This window comes from Plasmodium brasilianum, chromosome 8, assembly GCF_023973825.1.
Source record: "Plasmodium brasilianum strain Bolivian I chromosome 8, whole genome shotgun sequence".
NCBI classification, from domain to species: domain Eukaryota; phylum Apicomplexa; class Aconoidasida; order Haemosporida; family Plasmodiidae; genus Plasmodium; species Plasmodium brasilianum.
In genome coordinates, this window is record NC_090121.1 from 830,583 (window position 1) to 845,025 (window position 14,443).

At 26.4% G+C, this 14,443-nt stretch overlaps 4 protein-coding genes across 4 annotated transcripts; 1 reads left to right on the forward strand and 3 right to left on the reverse strand.

The window, feature by feature from the left end:
- Positions 1-532: 532 nt before the first annotated feature.
- MKS88_002358 (nucleotidyltransferase) lies at positions 533-2,434 on the reverse strand (the record flags this gene model as incomplete). Its single annotated transcript, XM_067215361.1, has 1 exon — positions 533-2,434. One exon carries the CDS (start codon positions 2,432-2,434, stop codon positions 533-535), a length of 1,902 nt encoding a protein of 633 aa, XP_067073795.1.
- Positions 2,435-3,905: 1,471 nt separating this feature from the next.
- On the reverse strand, positions 3,906-5,580 carry MKS88_002359 (heat shock protein 60; the record flags this gene model as incomplete). The annotated part of the gene is made up of 2 exons (XM_067215362.1): positions 3,906-5,506; positions 5,577-5,580. 2 exons carry the CDS (start codon positions 5,578-5,580, stop codon positions 3,906-3,908), a joined length of 1,605 nt encoding a protein of 534 aa, XP_067073796.1.
- A 1,857-nt stretch (positions 5,581-7,437) lies between these two features.
- Positions 7,438-9,672, reverse strand: MKS88_002360 (tubulin binding cofactor c; the record flags this gene model as incomplete). Its single annotated transcript, XM_067215363.1, has 7 exons — positions 7,438-7,585; positions 7,767-7,834; positions 8,046-8,118; positions 8,460-8,533; positions 8,813-9,058; positions 9,177-9,337; positions 9,606-9,672. 7 exons carry the CDS (start codon positions 9,670-9,672, stop codon positions 7,438-7,440), a joined length of 837 nt encoding a protein of 278 aa, XP_067073797.1.
- Positions 9,673-11,486: 1,814 nt separating this feature from the next.
- Positions 11,487-13,577, forward strand: MKS88_002361 (ribonucleoside-diphosphate reductase small chain; the record flags this gene model as incomplete). The annotated part of the gene is made up of 5 exons (XM_067215364.1): positions 11,487-11,573; positions 11,822-11,854; positions 12,128-12,264; positions 12,486-13,143; positions 13,485-13,577. 5 exons carry the CDS (start codon positions 11,487-11,489, stop codon positions 13,575-13,577), a joined length of 1,008 nt encoding a protein of 335 aa, XP_067073798.1.
- Between the last annotated feature and the right edge of the window lie 866 nt (positions 13,578-14,443).

The window sequence follows — 14,443 nt, forward strand, 5'->3', positions numbered from 1 at the left end:
TTTTTTTTTTTTTTTTTTTTTTTTTTTTTTTTTTTAAATCTTTTATCTATTTACCTTGCATTCATTCATGTCATATGTATACAAAAAATGAAGAAAAAAAAAAAAAAAAAAAAAAAAAAAAAAAAAATAGGCATGCACAAGTAAGGTAAAATTGAGCCATATATTTTTAAATGTCTAATATTATTTCAAACATTTTTTTTTGAAAAACAGTTACATAAAATGTTAATGTGAGAGAATTAATTTGAAAATGTGTATATTATTAAATGAACACATACACATATTTTTTGTAAATTTCGTATGTGAAAAATTGTATGATATTTTCCTTTTTTCTTTTTTTATATAACTTCTCATAACTGCGTTATTTCTGATGGTTGCGCTCTTTTTTGTAATTTCCTATGTAATTGTATTATTTTTATATGAATAAATAAGAAAAAGAAATTCGCACACACAAACACCCGTACATACACATATATATGTATATGTGTATATACATATATATATAAATATGTGCACATGTGCAAATTTGAAAATGTTAGGAATAAATTAAATTATCGCTAAAAGAGCATACGTCTTTCCATGATCCGTTGTTTTTTAAAATTTTATATGCTCTCTTCATTTCATTTACAATAGTCTTATAATTTTGAGGCAAAACATTTGCAACATCCTTTCCTACTTCAAAAGGATTATCAACAAAAAGAAAATAAGATTCATAATTTTTTAATGCTTGGAAGTTTTGGTAATAATCATTTATATCCCTTATTGCTATTATACCACTTTTATACTTATAGCCATAAAATTTAAAAAACTCTATTAATAGTGTTGAAATGTCTACATCAAAATTATTGCAACTGTTATTCTTATTGTTACTGTTACTACCACTGTAGCTGTATCTGTCACGGGCACAATTGTCATAACTGCTATAACTGTTACAGTTATTCATCCTTTTTAATTCTTCTCTTATAACAGCTTCATCTTGACAAAATTTGCAGTCAACACCCATTACATAAAATGGTTTCTCATTTCTTTTAAATGAAATGTCTTGTAGTGATGGTAATATTTTCGGTTCCACAACATACTGCAGAAAATGAATTAACATTAAAATTAATGAAAAAGATGATAAAAATCCTTTTGATCTATCATTTATATTTCTATTTTTTGACCAATATTTTAAAGCTATTCCCATGATTTGTAATCTTTTATCTATACTTACGTATTTTTGAATTAATTTTGAATTAATTACTGCTAATATATTATTTATTGAAATGTCACATGATAACTCAAATGAATTTTTATAACATTTACAATAAAAGTGTATAATGGGTACTTTGGCTGAAAACCTTTGTTCAATTATTCCATTATTAAAACTATCTAATATTAAACAAATTTTTTTTAAAAATTTTACCTGATCTTTTCTATTAAGTAATACAGGTATTTGGATACATATATCAATATCACTATTTTTCGTCCACAAACCATTTATTATAGAACCGAATGGAGTTACATGACAATTTTTATAATGTTTATTTATTTCATTTTGCAAAAAATTAAGAAACAACTTTACATTGTTAATATCGTTCTGTAAAGGCCTTAATGATATTTCTAACTTTTTTAATTCTTCACTCAATGAATTAACCTTGTTAGGTTTATTCGGATTATATACTTTTTCCTTTTTATTTATATATGAATTTAAATAATATTTCATCTCTGTATAGTCCTTACTTTTACTATCACCATTCACGTTGCTTCCTTTCATCATAGACGAATAATTATTAAAATACGAAACATCATTAGAATATGAAGAATGCATATTTTTACACACACTAATGGTATTATTCCTTTCCTCATTAGTTTTTTTATTACCATGTAAATCTACATAATTAGTAGTACATTTTGTCGTTACGATGTCGTTATTTGTTGCTTCCACCAAATTATTATTGTACGAAAGATAATCAACATATTTATCATAGCTACTAGGTATTTTTCTACTACTGTTCTTGTGTGTAGCTATGTGAGTGCTATTTTTCAATTCAGATCTATCATATGAAGAAGCTTTCTCATCACGAACTCTATTTGTATTAGAGGAAATTTCGGGATAGACCTTCCCAACAGTTTCGCCTATTTCTTCTCCTTTTTCTTTTACTTCTTTTTCTTCTGCTTCTACTTCATCATCTGAATCGTCACTACTGATATAACTACACACACTGTCCGTAACCTTAGCGTTAGTTAACTGAATGCCTTTATCTATTTCGCTCGCTCTATTTCTTACAATATTCTTTTCTACATATGTGCTATACGGGATAAAAAAATTATTCTTTTTATAAAAAGGAAAATTAAAAATTTGGAAGTTATTTATACTTTCATAAAAATTTGAAATATGCAATTTTTGTTTTCTTCTCCAAATATATGAAAGCACAGAAAATTTTTTAACGTTCATTTCATTTTATTTACAGGGAATCATCTTTATTTCTATAAGAGTATCAAAAATTTTTAGCAAATATCATGCGTAAAATCGTAGTAAAACTTTATAGAGTGTTCCTTCTTACCTCTGCGCTGTTATATACATACGAATTTATTTGCATATTTGTAGAGGTATTCGTTTATGTATATATATCTATCTATGCCCGTGTTCGCTCATTTTTTTTTTTTTTGAAATATATGAATACGCACTTATATATGTATATAAATATATATATTCATATGTATATATATATTCGTTTATGTGTTTATTCTGTTATTCACTGTGCAAATTTTTGTTTACACGTTTGCTCATTTATTATTGTAGTTGCCTACAAGCTAATTTGTACAGTAATCTTATGTACTTTGCGCAATAACACGGTTGTTCAGTTTTCCTTTACTTTTAATGTATAATGGGAAAAACGGCAAATTACATAGAATTTAAGAATATGTAACATTATTCAATTATATATTTGAATGAATTTATATTAAATTGTTGATTGAACACTTATTTTAATAAATTTTATATTTTCCATACATATATCTTAGAGAAAAGAATATGCATTTATAAAAATGAAGCTATGATGTAACCGTTGTTATGCGTACAAAAGTTTATAAAATAAAAAAAAAGAAAAATGAAAAGGATTATACACACATGGTTCACTTGGCATGAAAATTTTTACATAAAATTAAAGGAACTAATTTTGTAGATAACAAGGTGCAACTTAAAAAATGATAATTATTAAAAGAGCTCACTTGTATGTTTTCTCATTATGCACAAATTAGGTGTAAGCTCTGCATACATATGCACATGCATATATACATATACTCGCACAAATACATCATACGCACATATACATCTATACAAACATAAACATGTATATGCACATATATGTTTGTATTATGCTAGATAGACGTCAAAAACGCTTATGCAATAAAAATAATTTCACCTAAGCTTAAATAAATGAATAAGCGAATACGAATTAAGGCAGTTAATTAAAAGTAACTCCATAAGTATGCGATCTTTTTAAAATAATTGAAAAACTTTCACATTACTGTGAAGTTAAAAAGGGGTATTATATTTGAGCTTCAACAAGCTGCACTTTATTTTCTTACAAAATATGTAATAGCATGTGCATATATGTATACATATATACATATATATGTGGGCAAATTGTGGAAACATACAACATTTACTTCTCTCCTTAACAGGAATCCTGTTTGACTTTTTTTTTTTTTTTTTTTTAATTTAAAATGTAGAAAATTAAAGGTACATATGCATTATCGTATTTTGCTGTAATCCTTCATTTTTTTTTTTAATTTTTTTTTTTTTTTTTTTTTTTTTTTTTTTTTTTTTTTTTTTTTTTTTTTTTTTTTTTTTTTTTTTTTTTTTATTTTATTTTTTTTTTTTGGTTATTCCCATTTTCTGCACCGTTCCATGTTACCTAATTTCAGTACATGCCACCCATATCTCCCATGGAGTTAACTGAATTCATATGAGACTGGGATTCTTCACCTTTACCATCTTTGAAGTCAACAATTGCTACTTCAGTTGTGGTCATTAAGGATGCTATAGAGGCTGCATCCGATATAGCCGTCTTAACAACTTTAGTAGGATCAATAATGCCTGACTCAATCATATTTACATATTTTCCTTCTTGAGCATTAAATCCAATGTTACAGTTTTTTTCTTTCAAAATATTTCCAGCTACTACTGATCCCTCATGTCCAGCATTTTCGGCAATTTGTTTAATAGGAGCTTTACAAGCATCTTTGATAATATTTACACCAACTCGTTGATCATAATTATCTGTTTGTACTGAATCTAATTCTTTTGAAGCGAATAATAATGCACTACCACCACCTGGTACTATGCCTTCTTCAACAGCAGCTTTCGTTGCACATAACGCATCTTGTATTCTATCTTTTATTTCATTAACTTCAACTTCACTTATTCCACCTACTTTAATTAAAGCAACTCCTCCTGTAATCTTAGCTAATCGTTCTTGTAATTTCTCTTTTTCATAATCAGATGTATTCATTTTTATAGCATTTCTTATACTTTCACATCTTTCATTTATTTCATCTTTTTTCCCTTCCCCTTCCATAATTAAAGTACTATCTTTTGTAACATTAATAGATTTAGCTTTACCTAAGTAAGAAACAACATCTGGATCATCTAGTTTTAATCCTGTTTCTTCTGTAACCACTTTAGCACCTGTCATAACAGCAATATCATGAACAAGGGCTTTTCTATGTTCGCCAAATCCTGGTGCTTTTACTGCACATATTTTTAAACCTAACCTTAATTTATTTACTATCAATGTAGCCAAAGCATCACTATCCACATCTTCTGCTATTACTAATAAGGATGACTGATTTTGTAAAACATGTTCTAATACAGGTAATAAAGACTTAACACTTGAAATTTTTTTTTCATGAATAAGAATATATGGCTTATCAAGCTCAACCTTTTGATCTTTACTATTATTAATAAAATATGGTGATATATAACCTCTATCAAATTTTATTCCTTCTACTATTTCTAATTCATGTTGTAATGTCTTTCCTTCTGTAACTGTAATTGTTCCTTCCTTTCCAACCTTTTTCATCGTATCAGCAATAAGTTGACCAATGTTTTTATCACCATTAGCTGATATACTAGCTACGTTGAATATTTCTTCTGTCGTTGTAACATCTTTTTTTATAGAATTTAAATATTCTAAAACTTTGTCAACCCCTTTATTTATCCCTCTTAATAAATCCATTGGATTCATACCAGAATCTACTGCCTTACAACCTTGTTGAAAAATAGACCTAGCTAAAATCGTAGCCGTAGTTGTACCATCACCTGCTTTGTCATTAGTATTTGCAGCAACCTGCTTAACCATTTGTGCACCTAAATTTGCTAATTTGTTGTTAAATTCAATGCTTTTTGCAACTGTTACACCATCCTTTGTAATTTTTGGAGAACCAAATGACTGCTCTATTATCACGTTTCTGCCTTTTGGACCCAATGTTACACTCACAGCATCTGCCAATTTATTGCATCCTAAAAGGACCCACAAAAAATAAAAAAAAAATAAAAAAAGATAAATTAAATTTAATATATTGCAGTGAACTCATCTTATTGTTGCGCAGAGTTCAGCAAAATGACAATCAAAAAAAAGCATGCATGTGCATGTATACACACATGCATGAGTATATATGTATATTCTTTCACAAGTTCAGATGCTTTGGATTTCCCATAATGATGTAGTAGCAGATGTAGTAGCAGATGTAGTAGCAGATGTAGTAGCAGATGTAGTAGCAGATGTAGTAGCAGATGTAGTAGCAGATGTAGTAGCAGATGTAGTAGCAGATGTAGTAGCAGATGTAGTAGCAGATGTAGTAGCAGATGTAGTAGCAGATGTAGTAGCAAATGTAGTAGCAGATCTTGGATCATATGTAGATCCAAATGCATACGTAATCATTTGTCACGCATGCGCATTTACTCCTTTGGACGTTTTAATTTAACCTGTAAGCATCGCCGTTCGAGCATCGCTTCCAAATCGTATATCCTTAGATATGTTCCTTTTCTGAATTGCATTTAAAATTGATGCATGTTTATTTCCACTGCTGCTACTGCTATTGAGAATTTTCCCACGTAATGTATATATCATTTTTTTTCTAAGTGATAAATGAACTTTAAAATTTTTTTTTTTTCAGTTATTTTTTTTGATGTATTTGATACTTGAAATATGATGATATTATGTATTTAAAAAATTATACACTCGATGTGCTCATTTACTTTTTTGATTAAAATAAAATAAAATAAAGTAAAAAAAGGAAAACAATTATATGTATCTTATTTGTGAAATTACATAAAAAGAATGATTAACAATTCAAAGTTTTTCGAAAAAGAGGGAACAAAAAATTTTCGAGTATGCAGTATTTCTTTTATATATATATATATATATATATATATAAGTTTACCATAAAATTGTAGTTGATGTTATTTTTTCAATTTTTTTTTTTTATGTTTTTGTTGCTATTAATATGTTATCAATATATTTAAATTTAAAAAAAAAAAGTATTTTCATGCGTTATTATATATTAATTTTTTTCCTTTCGAAGGTGCAAATCTGTACAAATAAAACTACCATGTTCTTTTTTTTGAATAAACATAAAATTGGGAGCAAATGAAATGTACCTAAATAATTACATCCATAATATAAGGAACTCACGAAATAGTATAAAAAAATATACTAAATACATATAAACATATAGGTTTTTTTTTTTTTTTTTTTTTTTTTTTCGAGTCCTTTTTTAATGTAGAGTAACACCTTATACTGTTCTATGGACTAAAAGAAAACTTTTATTTAAAAATGTAAAATTAAAAGTTCTAATGTAAGGGATTATATTTCTTTCTTTTTTTTTTTTTTTTTTCCCATAGTTTCGTTCATTTTTTGTTCATATGAAAAGCTAATTTATATCATGAAAATTATAGAGAGAAAAAGCAAAAAAAACAAAAAAAAAAAAAAAAAAGAGGATACATTAAAAAAAAAAAATTGAGTTCATTACTTATGCTTTTATTTATTATATATTTAAAATGAAGATATCATCAAATCAAATTATTTTTAATCTATTTTTTTTAAGAAAGAAGGGAAATTTTCTATAGCGTAGTTATTTGTTATAGGCTTCTGTGTGCGTTCTATTGTGCTTTTTTTTTTCTCGACTTTTATGTCATACACCTGTATTTCATTTGATACACAAAAATTTGGAGACTTTTCCTAAAAAGTTATTTATTTTTTTTTTTTGTGTAATAAACCAAAAAATTAGGAGATATTTAAATATATTCTTTTCTTTCTTTTCTTTCTTTTCTTTGTTTTTTTTTTTTTTTTATTATAATTAATTATATGTAATTTTGTTCTATTTTGTTATTTTTTTTGTTTATTTTACTTTGTTCTTCGTTTATATTTCTTTAGATTTTCTTTTATTTTTTTAATTATTTTCTACCTGTGTATTCTGCCAGTTAAAATCCAAAATTTCTGTCCACTTGCTTGAATTTTTATTTATGTTAATTTTTTTTAATAATTCTGACAGACCATCATAATTCAGATTATAGGGAGAAAAAAATAGTTTCTTCGAGCTAAAGACATTAAAAAAAAATATGAACAGGCAAGGTTTAAATCGAATTGAAAAAATGCACATATCATATATGGTGTATCATTCTGAAAATATATTATGTACATATGTACATTTGCATACACCCACCGATCCACACACACGCACACACATGCATGTACACATATACATATATTTTTATGTACTTCTCAATAACGGGTGAACTCATTGAGTTAATGTAGAAATTGGTTTCTCTTGTGTTATGTATTCTTATCTGAAAATTTTGTAGAAAAAAAAAAAAAAAAAGAAACAAAAAATAGTTGACCGAATTATGTGGGTATAATTGTAATTTGAAAAACGTATAATAAAAAAAGAAATTATCCTAGCTTTAAAAAAAAAAAAAAAAAAAAAAAAAAAATTCCCTTCTCTACATATTTATTTATTTCAATAAAAGGGCAGTTCCTTTTTTTTTTTATTTTTATAACTTGCTTCGAATTAGTTATAATATTGCATTCTACGCAATTATATATTAAAAGGGACGATTCAACGGCTGCAACCCTGAGTAATAAGAAAATATATATATGATAGTATGATACTGGAAATGGTGCGTAACATACAAAACGAAGGGAAACATAAAACAAAAAAAAAAAAAAAAATACGTAAAATAGAATAAATTAAAACGTAAATTAACGCATAAATCAAAATACACTTAAAATTTTACATCCTGAAAAGTGCAATAATTGAAGGAATATATTATTTTACGAAATCGAAAATAAGGTGTACCTTCACACCTTTCATTACAAAGGTATAAATATAAGTGCATATATGTATATGAGTTTATGTATATACATATGTATTTTGCGTATTAGGATATGTCACATGCTTCTTTTTATCCCTACCAAATCGTGCAGTTTTTAATTTTCTGTATTAATACAGAACTTAGAACATCGAGAATTATAACTTCACAATTAATCTGTTAACACAAAATTAAATGTCCGTATGAAGTAAGAAATATAGAAACGTTTCATAATATAATATTTTTTGATGTGCTATTTTTTAATGTACTAAATTATCCAGGAGTAAACTAGAACATTCGGTTTCACCTAGACCCCTTATTATCCTACATATACACCCAAACACACACACGTATATATATATATATATATGTATATATATTTATGCATATATAAATGAACTTGTTCAAATTCATTTTATTTTATTTTTTTATTTTTTTTTTTTTCAATGCGGATACTACTGTTTTCCTGTATTGTACGCACCTTTCATTTTTAATATTTTGAAAAGATAGTTTATAATGAGTAATATCAATCTGATTGTCGATTAATTCTTTACTATCATCTTCGTCATTAACACTATCACATTCAGGAAGAAGAAAATCATTATCGTAGTTGTAACTAAATTTTCCTAATTCTATTTTATTTCTATGCTGAATAAATGTACATTTTAGAGATTCAATTTCTTTTATTAATTCTTTTAGTTTCTATTGAAGTTGTAAAGAGAACACGTAAATATAAATTTATGTAAAGTTAAAAATGTATTTGATAATGATGATGGTAATAATTTTATTTTTTTTTTTTTAATTTACTAATGCACCACACCTTTTCATATAAAATGACTGAACTGTGCTTGAGAAACTGAAAGTATATATTTGATAACCCCTCTTTTAGTTTTATAATTTTATCGCTTAGTTCGTTGATTTCTTTTAATATGCCATCGTTGTACTCGTTGACTTTAATTAGTTTAATTTTATTTTCAGTGTCTAGAAGTATATGAAAAATATGCAAAGGATTAAAATAATATATAATTGAAAAAGAATATTATGTTATGATAAAGAAATGAAAATCGAATGAAATTTCATATGCGTACGTTACACATCCTGGAAAATGTGATAACTGTTGGGAATGTAAATATACATGTTTGAATGTATTGGCACCTATGCGTATGTATATATATTAATGGGCGCGTAAATCTTTAAAAATTATTTTAAAATTTTGTATAAATATAAATAGCATGTAATTGATCAAAACCTTTCAAGATTTTAAGAACAATTTCATCATAATTATCACCCCCATCAATTATTAAATGCTCATCCATTTTTTTTCTATTTTTGTTTATAGAAAAACTTAACGTCCCGTTACTTTTGTAAAATTTTACGCGAGAAAGAATGAAAGAAAGATTGAAAGAAAGAATAAATGGGCGAATGAATGCGCGAATGAATGAACGAATGAATGGGCGAATGAATGGACGAATGAATGGACGAATGAATGGACGAATGAATGGGCGAATGAATGGGCGAATGAATGGGCGAATGAATGGGCGAATGAATGGGCGAATGAATGGACGAATGAATGGACGAATGAATGGAAGAATGAATGAATGAATGAAAAAAAATTGTGAGGTAAACAAGTTGCTATATAACGAAACAGAATTCGTTACTAATTTTAATTTATCATTAACGAAAAAAAAATATACAAACGTACGTATGTAGGTACATCCATATCCTCATATATATTTATTTATAGAATATTCACATGTACATGTAACAGAAAGAAACAGTACAGGCAAAATAAAAATACGAGTTCCTGTATTATTTACACAAATCGATATATATAATTAATACATACAATCTTTTTCAACATAGTAGAGAGATAAGAAATAAAATTAACATTAATCAAAAGAGCACTGAGGGAAAAAAAAAAAAAAGAATCTTCATTTTTTATTCAAGTTGATATAATGTGTAATTTTAAAAATTATGCCTATCAAGCCAGTGCAGCAAAAGGTATTATCCTTTATATCAATTAGATAAAGAAATTTTTAAAAATTTAAATATGTATATGTATATTATTTGATCATATATACAATATTAGTGTTTGCATGTACTGTGCATTTTCTTTTGAATTCGTACGTACTTATAAATAAAAGCATTTTTACAGGTTTCTCCTTATTATGCTATCGCCCCTTAAAATTGCTACAGTGAGCTGTTATATACGTGTATACAAATATATTTATACATGATTTCAAGAATGTGTATATAATGTATATTTTATATATATATATATATATATGCTCATTTACTTATAATGCTACTATGCTTGAAAAAAAAATTTCTTTAGGAACACATTAATACTATGTGTGTGTATTTCCATTTATTTCGTTTTATTAAGTTTTATTTCCTTTTTTTTTATTTCATTTTAATACCAATATGTACATATACATATATATATAACAGTATTCATCGTTATACTAGCATACATAGGAAACATTTTAGACATTGCATTTTATTATTTTTTTTTTTCTAAATTTAAGTTAAAAAAAAATTTATGCCTTTAAAATTTGTAAAACTCAAAATTTAAGAATTGTTAATTTTCCTTTCGCGAAAATCGTTTTACGTAGTTTTAACCTCTTGTATGAAAACTTTCCAATGAACAAATTAAGAATTGTTAATAAAATATACTGAACTTGATTTTTTTTTTATTTTATAAAAATTAATGGAATAATAAAAAAGAAAAAAAAAGAATAAACATTATGTATTTTTATAAAAGCGTAAAAACATTTTTATGTAGAATATAACCTAAAAGGAAAGTACAATAATTTGGCAAAATATACAAATAGGGATTTTTCTCTTGTAAAATTAAGTTCCCCTTTTTTTTTTTTTTCTTTTTTTTATCCCCTTTTTCCTGTTTCCCATTAAATCATTTTCCTTCTCCTATTTAATCATTTTCCCTCTTCTATTTAATCATTTTCCATTTCCTATTTAATCGTTTTCCTTTTCCTATTTAATCATTTTCCATTTCCTATTTAATCGTTTTCCTTTTCCTATTTAATCATTTCCATTTTGTCAATTTAATTTGAGTTAAAATAAAATTACTGGTTAATTATTGAGAAAGATTGATTAATTTATGTAAAAAATGAACAAAGAATACTATCACAACCAGGAAGTACTGTTGGAAGCTCAGAATAATGATGACATCTTAAAAGAGAATCAGTTTAGATGGGTAACAAAACGAAAAATTAAGACTGAAATGATAGTGCACGGGTTTATGATTACAAATATGCACACATGTGGACTCACGCATACATACATACATAAGTGCACATGTGCATACGTAATTGGATACGCATATTTACATGTACCCTTGCGTACATAATTGAGTACCCATACTTATATGAACCAGTATATATATAATTTACTCACACATGAAATAACACTTTTTCCCTATTGGTTTGACCCAATTACCTGTAGGTTATGTTCCCCATAAAATACAAAACATTCTGGGTAAGTTTCATCTAAAAAGGAAAAACAAGCACAGTTCATGTATCACAAATGTATATATCGCAATGTCTTTAAATTTTTCCCATTTTCGTTATTTCGTTATTTCGTATTATCGTGTTTTCTCTTTTTCGCATTTTCTCATTTTCGCATTTTCTCTTTTTCGCATTTTCTCTTTTTCGCATTTTCTCATTTTCGCATTTTCTCATTTTCGCATTTTCTCATTTTCGCATTTTCTCTTTTTCGCTTTTTCATTTTATCTTTTCTTCTTTCTTTTAGACTTACTACAAAGAGATAGAATCCCTGTTTTGGACTGCTGAGGATTATAATTTTGATAAGGATAAACAATACTTGGACAACATTGACAAAAATATGCTTGTGAAATTGTTCGAGCTTGTTTGCTTCTATAGTTTGAAGTACCGACAACTGACGAAAAAAAAGAAAAAAAAAAGAACATAAATTGAACGGAAAGCTATGCTATAACTTTAATGCATAGTAATACACAAATGTACAAGAGCGGGTTAATTGCTCAACTACGTAATAGGACATATGTACGTATATATATGCACGTATGTATGTGTACACGTGTGTAATCGAATTTACTGTTCTTTTTATTTTTTTTTTTTCCACTTTGCAGGGATTTGCACGTGTACAAGGAACAAGCACTAATAACGAGCAAAATGTTAGACATTATTCAAATACCAGAAGGCAGAGCTTTTTACGGTTTTCAGATGTGTATGGAAAATATTCATGATGAAGTTTATGCATGTATTTTTGAAACGTATATTCCTGACTCTAAACAGAAAAGAGTAATAATTAATAAGGTAATACAACTAGATAGTGTTTTAAAAAAACAAAAATGGCTAACTGAAATATTCGAAACAAATATCCCTTTCTACAATAAACTAATTCTTATCTATATTTCTAAAGTTCTTTTTAACGGAACGTTAAATATTCTAATTGGTTATTGTAAGGAAAATTCTATTCTACCTGGATTATGTACCGTTCATGAAAAAATACATAGAGATGAATATCTTCATGGTGATTTTTCAGTTATGTGTTGTAATCATTTAAATAATAAATTAAAATATGAATATGTATTAGAATATTTTAAAATAGCAGTTGAGTTAGAGTATCAGTTCTCTTTGGAAATGCTAGAACTGTCTGTCTTAAAAATAAAAAAAGAACAAGTCAAATCCTTTTTGGAATATTTAGCTGATAGCATGTTAGTAAATTTGAAATACCCAAAACATTTTAATGCAAAATATCCCTTTTCTTGGCCTGAATTTAATAAGGTACTAAAGCACACACATACATACACACACACACATGCGCACTATCACGCGTACACTGCTTATATGATGTGTAAAATACACTTTAAGCATGAAACTGCTTAACTTTCGTTTTTCATATGTTTTGTCAGTTAACAGATATATACATACATATCGTACTGCTATGTTGTCACAACTGTCCGACATGTTATTTCCATTATGAAAATTCTCCACCAATGTTTTATATTATTTTATTTTGCTTTATTGTATATTGTTCTGTTATATATTATATGTTTTACATTGTTTTATATATATAGTACTTTTTTAATATTATTTTTGTATCTTTTTTTTTCATGTATTTATAGATCACTGTGAGTGAGAGTCAAAAAACAGAGTCCGTTAAAAAAGCTGATGAAATTTATGGTGAAAAACAAATAACGTTTGACGAAGACTTCTGAGTGAAGCATATCCTAATGGCAAAATTTAGGGATAAAAGGGAAAAAATAGAATAAAATAAATGAAGCGAAACAGAACAAAACGAAACTCCATCATTTTTATATGAAGTATGAAGCCACCATAAATGGGTAGACATATTTATTATTACCAACAGACCATTTAATAAATAAAGCAAAAATAAGAAGATATCACTTTGTATACGAACATCTGTGTATTATGTTTGTATGCAATGTATGTCTTTTTTTTTTTTTTTTTTTTACTATTTCTTAATTTTATTTATATATATAAATAAACCTGCTCACTTATACATTATTTATATATATATATATATATAGAAAATTCATAAAAAAACAAAAAAAAAAAAAAAAAAAAAAAGAATTTACGAAAAAACTAAACACACCTTCAATTTATTTAACTCGGAACGCGATATCCAGTTCGTGTAATTTGAAGCAAATCATTTGAACAAATAAAAATGTAAAAGTTAAGGGAGAGTGGGGGATACACATATATATATATATGTACACACAGATATGTATACGCATGAAAATACGCATAAAGTATGCATATGCACAGATTGTTATGAAAAAGAGAAAAATAGGATTGGCTGAATTATAATTTGCTAAGACGACATTTTTATTTTTATTACATGCATAAGCGGTAATTCTTTTCCCTATACTTTCAAAGAATATAACTAAATATTGCTTTTAGTAAGTCTAAAAAGATGAAAAATTATTAGAAAGCTGCTACAAAATTATTTAGCTATATATATGCTCTTAAACATATATATATATATATATATATATATATTATGAAATACACAATATATAAAATAATTTATATGCACCCCCCGGATGTGCGCATAATTATG